Genomic DNA, 18,012 nt, shown 5'->3' with positions numbered 1-18,012 from the left:
AAACACCCACATGGGAATTCATTTGTTTTGTTTCAATCTAACCGATTCTAACGACGTTTTTTCCCCATCACCTGCTGGGTGAGATATTTGTGAGTAAGATATTTGTTTTACCTAATTTTAAACTTTCTTTAGAGAAAACATCAGTCTTATTTGAGAGGTAGCCTTTAACCTCGTTGAGGTCCCCAAATGAAGGTTGAGGGTTTAGCTGAAGGCAGGGCTGGGGGTACCCCCTGCCCTGGTCCTGCCAGCCAGTGCTGTATCTCGCGACTGCTAAGCGTGGTGGAGAGCGAGTTGCAAGCGGGGCGCGAGAAGGGGGACCCCACCGAGAAGCAGCTGAAGGTGACGCTCGAGGAAGCGGAACTGTGGCGGAAGTTTAAGGAAGTCACCAATGAGATGATAGTCACCAAGAGCGGCAGGTGAGCTCGAGCTAATTATAATTTTTTACCTTTACCTTTAACTATTCAGTTAAGAAAAAATATTATTTACAATGACGGCCTACACCAAACCCGGACGACGCTGAGCCAATTGTGCGCCGCCCTATGGGACTCCCAATCACGGCCGGTTGTGATACAGCCTGGATTCTGTAGTGAAGCACTGAAATGCAGTGCCTTAGACCGCTGCGCCACTAGGGAGCCCCAAATAGTGAGATAGACGAGCATTTTTGAATAGTCAAAGATATTTTATTGATCCTCAACCGCAAGAGGACATTTATTGAGGAGATTCGCAGACAAACATACAGACAATACCAAATGCAAGTTTCAAAAGTTTGGTCATTTGATCACCCATTATATGTATCCACCCATTGCTAAATTCATTTTATGAACACATGCAGCAGAATTCAAACCTATACAAAAACCTATATTTCTCTGTCACACATATCACTCTAAAACTTCTAACACATATGTTATATTAGAGGGCTTTGAATCAATTACCCAATTAAGAGACCATTCGATTTCAATTGATGATTCCATTTTCAATTACGCACTTCTTCCAAAACGCATCTTGGTCGAATCTTTTAGTTCAGCCCTTTTTTCAACTTCAGCTTTCTATTCCTATATAATCATTACGATTTCATAAGAATTAGATCCAAGCGAAAACTATTAATTACATAGGCCTATCTGTAATTTAAGACCAAGTGCTATTGAATAATATTAGTTATTTAGGAATAGGCAGAAACATTTTTTTCTTATACTTATTAGAGCTGAAAAGTGTAACAGCCTACATTTTAACAAAAGGGTAGCGTGATACATTTTAACAACCAGAAATATTGAGCTTATGTTAGTTGAGTTTGAGAAAGTTCAAGCCAAATATTGTAAGCCAGAAAATATTTTAAGACAAGGAGAGTCATAAAAGTGTGTTTTGAAAATATCAGTGACATATTCCTTTATCATGATCCCATATAGCCTAAGGTTTATGGCTTATGGCAGAGTTGCAGAGTTATTCAAATTGATTCTGTTTAATTGTATAGTCTCGTGTCTTTCATGTCATTAATTAATATTTGATATGTTTATAGTCTATTTGATTCGTCCACAAAACATTAGTTTGGAACACTCTGTTCCAAAAATCCGACTGCAAACCTCGACAAGCTGGTTGTTACTGGCTATATTTATCGCCACATTCTTAAATTAAGAAAACATGTTAGTTTAAAAAAAAAAATCTGCGTTCTATACTTAGTATTGCTCGTAGTGTATCGGACGGTTTAATAGATTTTTCTAGCGCGTGGCCACTTTTGTGCTGACCCTCTCATGCTCTGAGGGGCGGCGGCTTGACCAGTCCAGCGCGCGTTGTAGTGGCAGGTCAGCTCACCTGGTGGGTGTCTGTCCATTTACACGTTGGCCACTTCAGAACGTTTTTATTTGGGGAAAACAAAAATTAATTTAATAAAAGTAAAAAGAGTCTGAAAAAAAGTCCAAAAAAGTCTGAGTGAGTTTAGAGTTGGGGTGTGTGTGTGTGTGTGTGTGTGTGTGTGTGTGTGTGTGTGTGTGTGTGTGTGTGTGTGTGTGTGTGTGTGTGTGTGTGTGTACGTGTATTAATTTGTGCGTTCCTACTGTGGTGTTCCAGGCGGATGTTTCCGGTGCTGAAAGTGAGTGTATCGGGTCTGGACCCCAACGCCATGTACTCTTTCCTGCTGGACTTCCAGCCAGCTGACAGCCACCGCTGGAAGTACGTTAACGGGGAGTGGGTTACAGCCGGTAAACCGGAGCCTGCCGGTAATGGTTGTGTGTACATCCATCCTGACTCACCCAACTTCGGAGCCCACTGGATGAAGGCACCTGTCTCCTTCAGTAAGGTCAAACTCACCAACAAGCTCAACGGAGGTGGACAGGTAGAGCATACATACACACACACACACAGTCAGTCTATAGACTCTAGCTTTGTTTCTGGGGCTAAGCCAAAACTCACCAGTACATCCCCAGCTGCACTAGATACCTCACTAACTTCATGATGTTGCATTTGATTTATTTCATATTTCTTCAGGCAAATTCTAAAGTTCTACTAAAATAAAATATATAAATAGATATAATGTTCCTGTCCTTCCTCCTCTAGCAGTAGACCGCTAACCACTCTCCAATTTTCCTTTCTCAGGTGGTCTTCCTTGTATGCAGCGGGTGAATTAAAGGCCAGCTAGGCTACATTTACACAGGCAGTCCAATTCTGATCTTTTTTTTGTAATTGGTCTTTTGTCCAATCAGATCAGCTCTTTTGCCAATAATTGGGAAAAATTTCAGAATGTGGCTGCCTGTGTAAACGCAGCTCTATATCCCCAGTGGAGGGGCCCTTCTGTCATGGATCTTTTCATAATCCTTGTCTTTCCTCTAATCTCTGTTTGTTACCCTGAAAAGCAAAACATCAAGTGTGCACTTATACAATTAGTGCCCTGCTTAGGGCCCCTCTCCTTGCCCACTTCACCCCGTGGCCCCTGTCTCCACGGGAACCAGATAAACAGCTCTTAATTGGCTCTCGGAGGTTTAATGCACTTCCTGCTGAGAGCTGCCCACTCCAGGAGGCCCTCCAGGGGCCACACACACATACGTGCATGCACACGCACACACTTACCGCTGTGATCGTCCAATTTTTTTTCATGGTATTTACATGAACCCATAACCCAAACAAACAAACACAGACACGGACACACACACGCATACACACACATGCGCGCGTGCACACACATGCGCGCGTGCACACACACACACACACACACACACACCTCTGACTGGCAGGTAATGTGTGTTGGCATTGGGTCCGGTAAAGAAGAGCCGAGGCATAATTAAATAATTGCAGTGGTTAGTTGTACATTATGGTAATTACCTGTGTTTTTTTTTACTATGCAAAATTGATTTTCCATCAGTCCTTCAGATGTTTTATAGAGAGATGGAGGCAAAAACAGCATATTTAAAAAGCCCACACACACTCCAACTAGAGCAAGTACACACACACATGCACACGCAAACAAAAACAACACACACACAGACAGAGAGAGAGAGACAGAGAGAGAAACAGACAGAGAGAGCGAGAGAGAGAGAGAGAGAGAGAGACACAGACAGAGAGAGAGACAGAGAGACAGACAGGGAGAGAGAGCCCTGGGCAGCTGGCTGGTGTGAGAGGTGAAGCTAAGCTCCCAATTAGAATAAAAAACAGTTTGTTTTGTCCTCTCTCTGAGGGCTGTAATTGGTTAATTGGTGGAGTGAGGGATTGAGAGAGAGATAGAGAGAAAACGAGAGACTAGATTTTATGCTAGAACGGACAGTACTGAAGTAATATTGTAAGGACTGTAGTCTATTTGTTCCTGCACACCTCTCCCTCAAACTGTCATAATGTAGGCCTGCCCAGGTTTATGAGTTGTACCTACTCTCTTTCTTTCTCTCCTCTCCATTCTCTTCTTTCATTGCCTCCTTCTCGCTCTATTCCTCTCCTCTCCTCTCCTCTCCTCTCCTCTCCTCTCCTCTCCTCTCCTCTCCTCTCCTCTCCTCTCCTCTCCTCTCCTCTCCTCTCCTCTCCTCTCCTCTCTCCCTCCAGATCATGTTGAACTCTCTCCATAAGTATGAACCTCAGCTCCACATTGTGAGAGTGGGCGGAAGCCACCGAATGGTCACTAACGTCTCTTTCAGCGACACACAGTTCATCGCTGTCACTGCCTACCAGAATGAAGAGGTGACTGCTCTCACACACACACACACACACACACACACACACACAAAAACAAACATGCACACACACACACACACGCGCGCGCATTCACACACATGCGCGCATTCACACACACACACACACACACACACACACACACACACACACACACACACACACACACACACACACACACACACACACACACACACACTGTCTACTTGAAAGATTGAGTCACTACTGGTACGTAATATCAACTGTCATTGAATCAGCGTCATCATCCAGAGTTCACAATTAAACTTCTTGATTAAGCCAGAGCGCCTAAAAATGTGTGTATGTTACAGTCAGTAACATTGTTTATTTCCCTCTGAAGATCACCGCTCTGAAGATCAAATACAACCCGTTCGCTAAGGCTTTCCTGGATGCCAAAGAGAGGTAAGGCCTCATCTGTACCTGCTAGGGTCTCCTACCAGGATATCGCTATGATATTACTGCATGTTAGCATTAGCTTGTCCCATTATGATATCACTGAGGGCTAGCGTTAGCTCCTGAAACGGGAAGCGATTAGCGGGTCGTTATTAGCTGTTTAAAGCCTAGTTCACCATCTCTATGTGAGGCTTGTTGAAGAGGCAGTGTGAAGTGTGTGAGAGAAACTGGAGCTTCTATCACATGCACGCATGCACGCACGCGCACACACACACACACACACACACACACACACACACACACACACACACACACACACACACACACACACACACACACACACACACACACACACACACACACACACACACACACACACACACACAACCTTAGCTGTTTACACATATTTGCTAACACAATTAGCATGGTTAGCACAGGTCTCACACTAGGCACTGTAACGCTGTATCTCTTGCTTCTTTGAATCGCACCAGTTCACAGAGTGAACTCATATAGGTTATCATTGAATTATTCTCTTTGCAGGAACCACCCGAACAGTCCATTGGAGTCCCCATTTGATAGCCATATGGGAATTCAACACTGTGAGTGGGCCTTTAGGACTAATTTGATTCAAATTGAATGATTTGAATCTACTAAATAACAGTAATACACTTTACAACCGTGTATGTTTCCTCTTCCCATAGGTGGCTGGTTTCTGTCTAACCCAGACTCGCTGTGTTCAGGTGGGGGTCCTAGCTTCCCCTATAGCGGGGGTCTGCCTCTCGCCCCCCCTCATGGGTACAAGCACTACCCCCCCAGGCCAGCTCCCTACCCCCCCTCCTACCTGCCGCACCGCACGCACACTTCTGGTGAGACACACCGCCATCTCTCCATCTCTCTCTTCCAAATCCTTTTTTAACTTTAGTTGAAAATTTAAGCTATCACACCAGTCTGACCGCTTCCCTTGTCCCTCTCGTTCTCCGCTCCTCTGTCTCGCTCTCCTCGTCACCCTCATCTCCAACTCTCCCTCCAGTCTCTCTGTCTGAGGGGCTACAGGTGTTGTCTGGGGGTCCTGATGGCTGGTCCAGTGTCTCCTCCCCCGGCCCCTCCTCCTCAGCCCTACCCGTGGCCACACCCTCCTCACCCCCGTCCACCAATAGCAGCAGGTACGACACGAAAACATAGATATAGAATAAGTAGAATACGACATGATATAGCTCTTTAGAATCTACAGAGTTTTTGTTTATAAAGCAAGGTGTGTGTCCTCAGTCAGTACCCTTGTTTGTGGACGGTCGGGTGTACAGACGGGAGTCCTGCCTCTTCTCCCTGTGCCCAGCTTCACGGACCAATCAACAGCGAGGGCCACCCACAGCCACCCAATCACGTCCGGCTGGGCGGACCCGGTTGGCCACCTGTCTCCACCCATTCCTACTAACAAACTATGTGATTGGTCGATGCCCACATGGGCATGATCAGTACTGCCCTGGGACCCGGCCCTGGAAGCCCTTTAATTAACACATGTTAGATAATAGGCGTTCCTCTGCCCAGGCGTTGCCAGATGTTACATCTTCTGGAAAGGTATTTTAAGTATCAGCTAACCACCTTTCATCTGATGCCCGACAGCACAGTTGATGACGTGGCACGGAACCACTGGTTGATGAATGCAACGTCTGAGCAGGGGAAGGCGACCAACGTGTGTGCGCATGTGATGCCATACAAATGTGTTAGTGTGTGTGCACCTCAAAAAACGAAGGCCTAGATTCAATCAGATCAAGCGTTAACCGGCAACAGCAGACACCTGCATAGCGGATGTTTTGGCGTTGCTGGAGGTGGAACTGCATCGGCGAGCAGCTGCTCGTGCGATCATTGTCACGAAGCCACACTGTCCCACTCGCGTTACAAGTTCAGAAGGAGAAAGGCTGTATAGAAATAATGACGCTCACATTGAAAACCATTCAACCAAATAGTTTCTATCATCATAATGGAGGTGTAGATTACATCTCATATTCCACTGTTCTGACTTACAAACAAGGCTGCATGGGATTTCTGTTCATGCCACTCCGTGCAGCCAATGGCAATGTCCGCTTTAGGTATAATGCCAGGAGCCGCTTGTGGATTTGACAGCTCCTAACGCAGTCCTACCTCTGGCACCGCCGAAACCACGGCTAAGTGGATGTTGGATAAAGTGGATCTGATTGAATCAAGCCCTAAATGTCTCTGCCTGCTTTCAAATGACTTATCCTTCTATGTTTGTGGTTCAGCCCTGACAGACTAACTCTGGCCCCAGGCCCGGACAGACTAACTCTGGGCCCTGGTAATAAGATATGTCAAACTGCCAGCGTTAATATGCAGGAGTCAGAAGAAATAACTATGTGAAACTATGGTACAGAAAAATATGTATTATGTCTGTGCCTTCATTCTGTAAGCTTTATGATAATGTTTCTGTCTGATAAATGCTGTTCATTGTAAAACGCTGAAAATAAACATTGGCCAATCAAATCTTTCTGGTATGTGTGTAATAACATAATGACTGCTGGCGTTGGGTAGGCACTAGGCACTCTGGGCACATTGTTAACACAAATTCAGCACTGGCATGTGAGTTGTTGGACAACAAATAAAAACTCCACTTATCATAATGACTGAAAGTCTCTACAGTCAGGACACAATGGCATAATAGTAGAAAAGTACAAACTTTAATGCAGACTTCTGTACACAAAATTGCTTTACAATTCCTTAAGGAAGAGTTTCAGTCTAAGGGACCAGCCACACAGAGACTGATGAAAAGACCACTGCAGTAACACACCTGATTCAACTAACCACGGTCCAGACTGAAACCTATGATTGGTTGAATTCCAGAGCAGGTTTGACGTCATAATGACATTATTACAACAGCCCTATGACAATGTTATAATAGCGTTACAATACTGTTGTGGAACAACGTTGTCAGCTTCCTCCTAAATACAGAGAGTTAAACTCTGCCTCCAGCGGGTGGTCTTTGTGGACGGAGTCTGATTCTGGACAGGTGATGTCACCATCTCCCAGCATCTTCCACCAAGGCAGGCGACCGGCCTGGAGCAAGGCATTGTGGGATTGCCGGGCGCGGGCGGCTACGGGGGCAGAGCGACTCCTGAACACGACACAGTCGGTTACTGTGGCGACACTGAGTGAGGGGGCATCTAAGAGAGAAAGATGGATGAAGGGAGAGAAAGAGGAAGAGAGAGAAAGAGAGATTGGTGTGCGCGTGTGTGATACCTACTCAGCAGTAGTTCCAGGTCGGTGTTGATCTGTGCCAGCAGGGCGTGTGTGTGAGTGTGTTCTCTCAGCTCTGCCTCTCTCCCCTGTAGATGCTGGAGCAGCAAGGCTTGGGTCTGAGCATGGAGCTCCCTACTGCCCTCTAGAGACACCACAGAGGACTACACACACAGAAAGAGATCGTTACACACAGAGAGACCCGTTACACAGACACACAGAGAGAGACCCGTTACACAGACACACAGAGAGAGACCCGTTACACAGACACACAGAGAGAGACCCGTTACACAGACACACAGAGATCGTTACACACACACACACCCGTTACACAGACACACAGAGAGAGACCCGTTACACAGACACACAGAGAGAAACCCGTTACACAGACACACAGAGAGAGACCCGTTACACAGACACACAGAGAGAGACCCGTTACACAGACACACAGAGAGAGACCCGTTACACAGACACACAGAGAGACCCGTTACACAGACACACAGAGACCCGTTACACAGACACACAGAGACCCGTTACACAGACACACAGAGACCCGTTACACAGACACACAGAGACCCGTTACACAGACACACAGAGAGAGACCCGTTACACAGACACACAGAGAGAGACCCGTTACACAGACACACAGAGAGAGACCCGTTACACAGACACACAGAGAGAGACCCGTTACACAGACACACAGAGAGAGACCCGTTACACAGACACACAGAGAGAGACCCGTTACACAGACACACAGAGAGAGACCCGTTACACAGACACACAGAGAGAGACCCGTTACACAGACACACAGAGAGATCCGTTACACAGACACACAGAGAGAGATCCGTTACACAGACACACAGAGAGAGATCCGTTACACAGACACAGAGAGATCCGTTACACAGACACACAGAGAGATCCGTTACACAGACACCGAGAGATCCGTTACACAGACACAGAGAGATCCGTTACACAGACACACAGAGATCCGTTACACAGACACAGAGAGATCCGTTACACAGACACACAGAGAGATCCGTTACACAGACACACAGAGAGAGATCCGTTACACAGACACACACATTTGTTTTACTATCCTTGTGGGGACCAAATACCCCTAACCCTAATTGTAACTGTAACCCTAAAACAGCCTTTTTCCTTGTGGGGACAAGTGAAATGTCCCCACTTGTCCAAATATTCCTTGTTTTACTATCCTTGTGAGGACATCTGGTCCCTACAAGGACAGTAAAACCAAACACACAACTTGAAGTAATATTCAGAATCACCGGGTGCAGGGCAATATGTTCCTCCACCTCTCTCTTCAGCTCCGCCCTCCGACTGTCAGTCAAACCCCGAGGACCAATCCAAGGAGAGAGGGAAGGAGGGGCATTCTCAGCTCTCCGCCTCTTCAGAAAGCGAAGGACCTAACAGGGGAGGGACAAAAAAACTGTCAAGATGAATTGAGATGCTGCTGCATGCTACATTTGTTTGATCGCTGTGTTCAGATTCTGCTTACAACAGAGGTAGTCTATTGGAAGTGCATGTGAGTGCGTGTTAATACTGCTCTCTGCAGGACAACAGCAGCTCTGTGCTGTGTGTGTGTGTTTCTCCGTTGCTGGAAGTTTCGTCTCTCTCGGTGGCCTCGCCAAACCCTCTGGATCTGTATCGCAGCCTGCCTCTCCACCTCCCCGAGGTACTGCTGCACCTGACCTACACACACACACACACACACACACACACACACACACACACACACACACACACACACACACACACACACACACACACACACACACACGAGGGCTGTAGATGGCAGGCCTAACTAAGCAAACAAACTGGCATCATTCCGCTCTGTCTCTGCTGTAACAGGTAGTGTGTGTGTACCTGGGGGCAGTAACTGTAGTAGCTGTAGTTGTTTCTGATGGAACTCTCTCCTGACTCTCTGTCTCTGCTGTAACAGGTAGTGTGTGTGTACCTGGGGGCAGTAACTGTAGTAGCTGTAGTTGTTTCTGATGGAACTCTCTCCTGGCTCTCTGTCTCTGCTGTAACAGGTAGTGTGTGTGTACCTGGGGGCAGTAACTGTAGTAGCTGTAGTTGTTTCTGATGGAACTCTCTCCTGGCTCTCTGTCTCTGCTGTAACAGGTAGTGTGTGTGTACCTGGGGGCAGTAACTGTAGTAGCTGTAGTTGTTTCTGATGGAACTCTCTCCTGACTCTCTGTCTCTGCTGTAACAGGTAGTGTGTGTGTACCTGGGGGCAGTAACTGTAGTAGCTGTAGTTGTTTCTGATGGAACTCTCTCCTGACTCTCTGTCTCTGCTGTAACAGGTAGTTTGTGTGTACCTGGGGGCAGTAACTGTAGTAGCTGTAGTTGTTTCTGATGGAACTCTCTCCTGACTCTCTGTCTCTGCTGTAACAGGTAGTGTGTGTGTACCTGGGGGCAGTAACTGTAGCAGCTGTAGTTGTTTCTGATGGAACTCTCTCCTGACGCTCTGTCTCTGCTGTAACAGGTAGTGTGTGTGTACCTGGGGGCAGTAACTGTAGTAGCTGTAGTTGTTTCTGATGGAACTCTCTCCTGACTCTCTGTCTCTGCTGTAACAGGTAGTGTGTGTGTACCTGGGGGCAGTAACTGTAGTAGCTGTAGTTGTTTCTGATGGAACTCTCTCCTGGCTCTCTGTCTCTGCTGTAACAGGTAGTGTGTGTGTACCTGGGGGCAGTAACTGTAGTAGCTGTAGTTGTTTCTGATGGAACTCTCTCCTGACTCTCTGTCTCTGCTGTAACAGGTAGTGTGTGTGTACCTGGGGGCAGTAACTGTAGTAGCTGTAGTTGTTTCTGATGGAACTCTCTCCTGACTCTCTGTCTCTGCTGTAACAGGTAGTGTGTGTGTACCTGGGGGCAGTAACTGTAGTAGCTGTAGTTGTTTCTGATGGAACTCTCTCCTGGCTCTCTGTCTCTGCTGTAACAGGTAGTGTGTGTGTACCTGGGGGCAGTAACTGTAGTAGCTGTAGTTGTTTCTGATGGAACTCTCTCCTGACGCTCTGTCTCTGCTGTAACAGGTAGTGTGTGTGTACCTGGGGGCAGTAACTGTAGTAGCTGTAGTTGTTTCTGATGGAACTCTCTCCTGACTCTCTGTCTCTGCTGTAACAGGTAGTGTGTGTGTACCTGGGGGCAGTAACTGTAGTAGCTGTAGTTGTTTCTGATGGAACTCTCTCCTGACTCTCTGTCTCTGCTGTAACAGGTAGTGTGTGTGTACCTGGGGGCAGTAACTGTAGTAGCTGTAGTTGTTTCTGATGGAACTCTCTCCTGGCTCTCTGTCTCTGCTGTAACAGGTAGTGTGTGTGTACCTGGGGGCAGTAACTGTAGTAGCTGTAGTTGTTTCTGATGGAACTCTCTCCTGACTCTCTGTCTCTGCTGTAACAGGTAGTGTGTGTGTACCTGGGGGCAGTAACTGTAGTAGCTGTAGTTGTTTCTGATGGAACTCTCTCCTGACTCTCTGTCTCTGCTGTAACAGGTAGTGTGTGTGTACCTGGGGGCAGTAACTGTAGTAGCTGTAGTTGTTTCTGATGGAACTCTCTCCTGACTCTCTGTCTCTGCTGTAACAGGTAGTGTGTGTGTACCTGGGGGCAGTAACTGTAGTAGCTGTAGTTGTTTCTGATGGAACTCTCTCCTGACTCTCTGTCTCTGCTGTAACAGGTAGTGTGTGTGTACCTGGGGGCAGTAACTGTAGTAGCTGTAGTTGTTTCTGATGGAACTCTCTCCTGACTCTCTGTCTCTGCTGTAACAGGTAGTGTGTGTGTACCTGGGGGCAGTAACTGTAGTAGCTGTAGTTGTTTCTGATGGAACTCTCTCCTGACTCTCTGTCTCTGCTGTAACAGGTAGTGTGTGTGTACCTGGGGGCAGTAACTGTAGCAGCTGTAGTTGTTTCTGATGGAACTCTCTCCTGACTCTCTGTCTCTGCTGTAACAGGTAGTGTGTGTGTACCTGGGGGCAGTAACTGTAGTAGCTGTAGTTGTTTCTGATGGAACTCTCTCCTGACTCTCTGTCTCTGCTGTAACAGGTAGTGTGTGTGTACCTGGGGGCAGTAACTGTAGCAGCTGTAGTTGTTTCTGATGGAACTCTCTCCTGACTCTCTGTCTCTGCTGTAACAGGTAGTGTGTGTGTACCTGGGGGCAGTAACTGTAGTAGCTGTAGTTGTTTCTGATGGAACTCTCTCCTGACTCTCTGTCTCTGCTGTAACAGGTAGTGTGTGTGTACCTGGGGGCAGTAACTGTAGTAGCTGTAGTTGTTTCTGATGGAACTCTCTCCTGACTCTCTGTCTCTGCTGTAACAGGTAGTGTGTGTGTACCTGGGGGCAGTAACTGTAGTAGCTGTAGTTGTTTCTGATGGAACTCTCTCCTGGCTCTCTGTCTCTGCTGTAACAGGTAGTGTGTGTGTACCTGGGGGCAGTAACTGTAGTAGCTGTAGTTGTTTCTGATGGAACTCTCTCCTGGCTCTCTGTCTCTGCTGTAACAGGTAGTGTGTGTGTACCTGGGGGCAGTAACTGTAGTAGCTGTAGTTGTTTCTGATGGAACTCTCTCCTGGCTCTCTGTCTCTGCTGTAACAGGTAGTGTGTGTGTACCTGGGGGCAGTAACTGTAGCAGCTGTAGTTGTTTCTGATGGAACTCTCTCCTGGCTCTCTGTCTCTGCTGTAACAGGTAGTGTGTGTGTACCTGGGGGCAGTAACTGTAGTAGCTGTAGTTGTTTCTGATGGAACTCTCTCCTGGCTCTCTGTCTCTGCTGTAACAGGTAGTGTGTGTGTACCTGGGGGCAGTAACTGTAGTAGCTGTAGTTGTTTCTGATGGAACTCTCTCCTGACTCTCTGTCTCTGCTGTAACAGGTAGTGTGTGTGTACCTGGGGGCAGTAACTGTAGTAGCTGTAGTTGTTTCTGATGGAACTCTCTCCTGACTCTCTGTCTCTGCTGTAACAGGTAGTGTGTGTGTACCTGGGGGCAGTAACTGTAGTAGCTGTAGTTGTTTCTGATGGAACTCTCTCCTGACTCTCTGTCTCTGCTGTAACAGGTAGTGTGTGTGTACCTGGGGGCAGTAACTGTAGTAGCTGTAGTTGTTTCTGATGGAACTCTCTCCTGACTCTCTGTCTCTGCTGTAACAGGTAGTGTGTGTGTACCTGGGGGCAGTAACTGTAGTAGCTGTAGTTGTTTCTGATGGAACTCTCTCCTGACTCTCTGTCTCTGCTGTAACAGGTAGTGTGTGTGTACCTGGGGGCAGTAACTGTAGTAGCTGTAGTTGTTTCTGATGGAACTCTCTCCTGACTCTCTGTCTCTGCTGTAACAGGTAGTGTGTGTGTACCTGGGGGCAGTAACTGTAGTAGCTGTAGTTGTTTCTGATGGAACTCTCTCCTGGCTCTCTGTCTCTGCTGTAACAGGTAGTGTGTGTGTACCTGGGGGCAGTAACTGTAGTAGCTGTAGTTGTTTCTGATGGAACTCTCTCCTGACTCTCTGTCTCTGCTGTAACAGGTAGTGTGTGTGTACCTGGGGGCAGTAACTGTAGTAGCTGTAGTTGTTTCTGATGGAACTCTCTCCTGACTCTCTGTCTCTGCTGTAACAGGTAGTGTGTGTGTACCTGGGGGCAGTAACTGTAGTAGCTGTAGTTGTTTCTGATGGAACTCTCTCCTGACTCTCTGTCTCTGCTGTAACAGGTAGTGTGTGTGTACCTGGGGGCAGTAACTGTAGTAGCTGTAGTTGTTTCTGATGGAACTCTCTCCTGACTCTCTGTCTCTGCTGTAACAGGTAGTGTGTGTGTACCTGGGGGCAGTAACTGTAGTAGCTGTAGTTGTTTCTGATGGAACTCTCTCCTGACTCTCTGTCTCTGCTGTAACAGGTAGTGTGTGTGTACCTGGGGGCAGTAACTGTAGTAGCTGTAGTTGTTTCTGATGGAACTCTCTCCTGGCTCTCTGTCTCTGCTGTAACAGGTAGTGTGTGTGTACCTGGGGGCAGTAACTGTAGTAGCTGTAGTTGTTTCTGATGGAACTCTCTCCTGACTCTCTGTCTCTGCTGTAACAGGTAGTGTGTGTGTACCTGGGGGCAGTAACTGTAGTAGCTGTAGTTGTTTCTGATGGAACTCTCTCCTGACTCTCTGTCTCTGCTGTAACAGGTAGTGTGTGTGTACCTGGGGGCAGTAACTGTAGTAGCTGTAGTTGTTTCTGATGGAACTCTCTCCTGACTCTCTGTCTCTGCTGTAACAGGTAGTGTGTGTGTACCTGGGGGCAGTAACTGTAGTAGCTGTAGTTGTTTCTGATGGAACTCTCTCCTGACTCTCTGTCTCTGCTGTAACAGGTAGTGTGTGTGTACCTGGGGGCAGTAACTGTAGTAGCTGTAGTTGTTTCTGATGGAACTCTCTCCTGGCTCTCTGTCTCTGCTGTAACAGGTAGTGTGTGTGTACCTGGGGGCAGTAACTGTAGCAGCTGTAGTTGTTTCTGATGGAACTCTCTCCTGGCTCTCTGTCTCTGCTGTAACAGGTAGTGTGTGTGTACCTGGGGGCAGTAACTGTAGTAGCTGTAGTTGTTTCTGATGGAACTCTCTCCTGACTCTCTGTCTCTGCTGTAACAGGTAGTGTGTGTGTACCTGGGGGCAGTAACTGTAGTAGCTGTAGTTGTTTCTGATGGAACTCTCTCCTGACTCTCTGTCTCTGCTGTAACAGGTAGTGTGTGTGTACCTGGGGGCAGTAACTGTAGTAGCTGTAGTTGTTTCTGATGGAACTCTCTCCTGACTCTCTGTCTCTGCTGTAACAGGTAGTGTGTGTGTACCTGGGGGCAGTAACTGTAGTAGCTGTAGTTGTTTCTGATGGAACTCTCTCCTGACTCTCTGTCTCTGCTGTAACAGGTAGTGTGTGTGTACCTGGGGGCAGTAACTGTAGTAGCTGTAGTTGTTTCTGATGGAACTCTCTCCTGACTCTCTGTCTCTGCTGTAACAGGTAGTGTGTGTGTACCTGGGGGCAGTAACTGTAGTAGCTGTAGTTGTTTCTGATGGAACTCTCTCCTGGCTCTCTGTCTCTGCTGTAACAGGTAGTGTGTGTGTACCTGGGGGCAGTAACTGTAGTAGCTGTAGTTGTTTCTGATGGAACTCTCTCCTGACTCTCTGTCTCTGCTGTAACAGGTAGTGTGTGTGTACCTGGGGGCAGTAACTGTAGTAGCTGTAGTTGTTTCTGATGGAACTCTCTCCTGACTCTCTGTCTCTGCTGTAACAGGTAGTGTGTGTGTACCTGGGGGCAGTAACTGTAGTAGCTGTAGTTGTTTCTGATGGAACTCTCTCCTGGCTCTCTGTCTCTGCTGTAACAGGTAGTGTGTGTGTACCTGGGGGCAGTAACTGTAGTAGCTGTAGTTGTTTCTGATGGAACTCTCTCCTGGCTCTCTGTCTCCTGACACACAGCTGTAGTCTCAGCTCCTCCTCCCAGCACACAGCCTGAGCCTGCTGCGCTCTCCTACGTCGCCGCTCCCTACACACACACACACACACACCCACACACACACACACACCCACACACCCACACACCCACACAACTGTCTGGAATTATTATGATCTTATTTAACCTTTATTTTGACAGGAAATCATGCTGAGACCAACGTCTATTTTACAGATGAGCCCTGGAATTACAAAAAATATACACATTAATACAAATACAAAACAGAGATACAAAACACGATCATAGATCGATGAAAAAATAAAGCCCCCACACACACACACACACATGGACACACACCTGAAGCTCCTCTGCAGTGATCTGACAGCTCTGGGCAGACTCTTCACTCTCCTCCTGGTCTGATAGGATCTCCACGCTGCCTGGATGACACACGCCGCTCTCACACACTCCTCTGGCCACGTCTGATACACAGAGAGAGTGTAAGGCACGCACACACACGAACAACAACAAACACACTATATTTTACCTCTGTGTGATCAGCTGGTTTGGGGACTTCTCTGTGCAGCAGCTTAATCAGTTGGTCCACTTCCTCATCGAAGCCCCGCCCCCTCCATTCTCGACCAATCATGCCCTCCAACCCTGCAACACACAAACCATAAAAAACATCAAGATTGCTTTTGCAAGCATATAAAGTTAACCCATGAAAAAAGATATATATCGTAACCTGGAAATATGCAAACCCCACCCCCTGACCTTTGAACCTGTGGATGATAAGCTGCAGGGCGGATTCTTGTTGCCGGGCAACCAGGAGGAGCGTCCTAATTGCTGCCCCTCCCACAACAGGGTTGGATGTGTGAGCCATTCGGTACACGACGTCATCCAGAATCACAGACAAGGGGCCTTTTCCCAAACCTGCTACTAACTCACTACAGAGAAAGAGCGGGTAATGAATTTAATTGATGTGTGTGTGTGTGTGTGTGTGTGGTGATATGCTACCTGTTAGCTGTCAGAAGCTGATGCCACAGTGACACACACACGGTTCCCACTCTCTCTTCCTCACTCATTAACATCCTCTCATAGTGGTCTGACTGCAGGACTAAGAGAGAGAAAAGAGGGGGTGCATCGTTAGTTAGGTAAGGGGTCTGTTTGGTATTGGACGTTAGATCTCACCTTGTGTGGCCAGGTGACCATGGGCTTTCAGAAGCCAACACACAGAGTCCATCACCTTCCTGAAGAAACGAAACATCTCAGGCTGCCCATTCCCCTACAGAGAGAGATATGATGTCAGTAGACATATTTTTGTTGAGGACATTCCAAACTTCAAAAAAACGTTACGTCCCTTACCGCCAAAGCTCTGTTCATCAGCCGACTGGCCAATGACAGCAGGCTGTCTGTGACGGACGGGAGCAGCCGCCTATGGAAGGCCTCAGTGTCTCCGCCCAGGTCCACACCCACACAGCAGGAGCTAAAGGAGTTTGCATATGCACACAAAGAAATCAATGTCAAATCACTACTACAGATATATGACCCCCACCCTCATAGATCTGCTTGCATCAATTATTATTCCATCCCATCAGTTCTAGCAGGGCCTTGAAGTAGTATCTGGGGTAGGTATTGTCCATTGGTAGTGTCTAGGGTTGTTTGTTTTAGTGCAGAGTAACAGTCAACAAATATTTTGTTATTCCTTTTTGTTGTGGTTCTGTGGATCAAGATTCTAAAATCGTACCTGAGAATTTCTGCCAACTGAGTGGCAGTTGCGTAGCCTCCTTCAACTTTGGCATAGTTCAGTTTGAGGGCGTCTCCTGCGCAGTATTGAAGTATGCCATGGCTGAACAAGGAGTTTTTGAACGCACCCAACTCTCTATCGTCTTGGACAGATATCCTATTCAGAATATCTTCAATGTCGAAAAATGAGGAAGGATTCTTAGTTGGGTATCAGGAATAACACACAAGTGCAAGCAAAGTAAAATAACACGTTTTTCAATGTAAAAAGGTTAGCTAACTAATTTACCTTGTAATTTTGAGAGAATTTGAGGAACCTTCTGCTCCGGCTTAATGTTTGTGCTCGCGACCAGTGCCCGTAGCCCGGCGTCTGTGTCCTTTCTAGCGAGACTCATCGCGAGTTTATTACAGTAATCTTTCGCTCCCAGATCTGAAGTATAAAATCATATACAAAATTGAAGAGCTACATTATTCTTCGAATGAAACCAGACACGATCAAGTTGAAATCTATTTTCGTGCTCTCTTGTTGCCACACGCACTGACGGGGAAGCTTCATTTGTTTCTACAGCAACACTGCCTACGTCACTAATCTGCGACTACAGTTAGCAGGGCCCCATTCCCATTCATTCTTTACAATACATAATTTTTTTAATTTTTTATTAACAAATCAATACAAAAAGTACATGGGGAACAGAAGTATTTATAAAGAATATACAAAGGACATTTGGGCTAGGGGCGGGGCTAGGGGGTACAATATCACATTACACAAGAACCTTAAGGGACATACACACATTTATAATTCTAACAGCTTTTTTGTTGGCACTGTATTTAATAGTCTTAAAATATAGTTCAATTTCTTTTTGCAGTGTAATAAAATGTGGTGTTTTGTTTGTAAATTTACATTTTGGAATATGAAATTTGGCCAAAAGAATAATGAAATTAATTACACAAAATTGTTTCAACTTATTTCTATCGTAAGTTAATAAGAATCCAAGCAGCACATCTCTCCATAATAGTGTAAAATCTTCATAAATTATAAATCTACTGATGTCTTGCCACAGTTTTATTACATGAATAC

At 46.7% G+C, this 18,012-nt stretch overlaps 2 protein-coding genes across 2 annotated transcripts; one reads left to right on the top strand and one right to left on the bottom strand.

Moving 5' to 3' along the window:
• Nucleotides 1-186: 186 nt before the first annotated feature.
• tbx19 (T-box transcription factor 19) lies at nucleotides 187-6,023 on the top strand. Its single transcript, XM_038979558.1, has 8 exons — nucleotides 187-416; nucleotides 2,062-2,326; nucleotides 4,018-4,152; nucleotides 4,502-4,563; nucleotides 5,095-5,153; nucleotides 5,256-5,420; nucleotides 5,585-5,717; nucleotides 5,888-6,023. Exons 1-8 carry the CDS (start codon nucleotides 187-189, stop codon nucleotides 6,021-6,023), a joined length of 1,185 nt encoding a protein of 394 aa, XP_038835486.1.
• A 1,205-nt stretch (nucleotides 6,024-7,228) lies between these two features.
• On the bottom strand, nucleotides 7,229-17,466 carry iqcb1 (IQ motif containing B1). The gene is made up of 13 exons (XM_038979979.1): nucleotides 17,224-17,466; nucleotides 16,939-17,107; nucleotides 16,557-16,677; nucleotides 16,383-16,476; nucleotides 16,209-16,308; nucleotides 15,966-16,138; nucleotides 15,739-15,851; nucleotides 15,552-15,673; nucleotides 15,145-15,287; nucleotides 9,362-9,510; nucleotides 9,087-9,224; nucleotides 7,808-7,964; nucleotides 7,229-7,727 (listed from the first exon to the last, which is right to left on the bottom strand). The coding sequence occupies exons 1-13, from the start codon at nucleotides 17,327-17,329 to the stop codon at nucleotides 7,495-7,497; spliced, it is 1,818 nt and encodes a 605-aa protein (XP_038835907.1). The 5' UTR covers nucleotides 17,330-17,466; the 3' UTR covers nucleotides 7,229-7,494.
• Between the last annotated feature and the right edge of the window lie 546 nt (nucleotides 17,467-18,012).

The sequence above is a fragment of the Salvelinus namaycush genome, chromosome 40, assembly GCF_016432855.1.
Source record: "Salvelinus namaycush isolate Seneca chromosome 40, SaNama_1.0, whole genome shotgun sequence".
In the NCBI taxonomy this organism is placed as follows: Eukaryota; Metazoa; Chordata; class Actinopteri; order Salmoniformes; family Salmonidae; genus Salvelinus; species Salvelinus namaycush.
Note: the sequence above shows the minus strand (reverse complement) of the source record. Positions and strands in the feature narration are given on the sequence as shown.

Coding starts and splice junctions, on each gene's coding strand:
- tbx19 (XM_038979558.1), top strand. CDS start 187: ATGAAGGTTGAGGGTTTAGCTGAAGGCAGGGCTGGGGGTACCCCCTGC. Junction 417..2,061: donor ATAGTCACCAAGAGCGGCAG/GTGAGCTCGAGC, acceptor GTGGTGTTCCAG/GCGGATGTTTCCGGTGCTGA. Junction 2,327..4,017: donor AGCTCAACGGAGGTGGACAG/GTAGAGCATACA, acceptor CTCTCCCTCCAG/ATCATGTTGAACTCTCTCCA.
- iqcb1 (XM_038979979.1), bottom strand. CDS start 17,329: ATGAGTCTCGCTAGAAAGGACACAGACGCCGGGCTACGGGCACTGGTC. Junction 16,477..16,556: donor TGATGAACAGAGCTTTGGCG/GTAAGGGACGTA, acceptor CTCTCTCTGTAG/GGGAATGGGCAGCCTGAGAT. Junction 7,965..9,086: donor AACATATTGCCCTGCACCCG/GTGATTCTGAAT, acceptor CTGTGTGTGTAG/TCCTCTGTGGTGTCTCTAGA.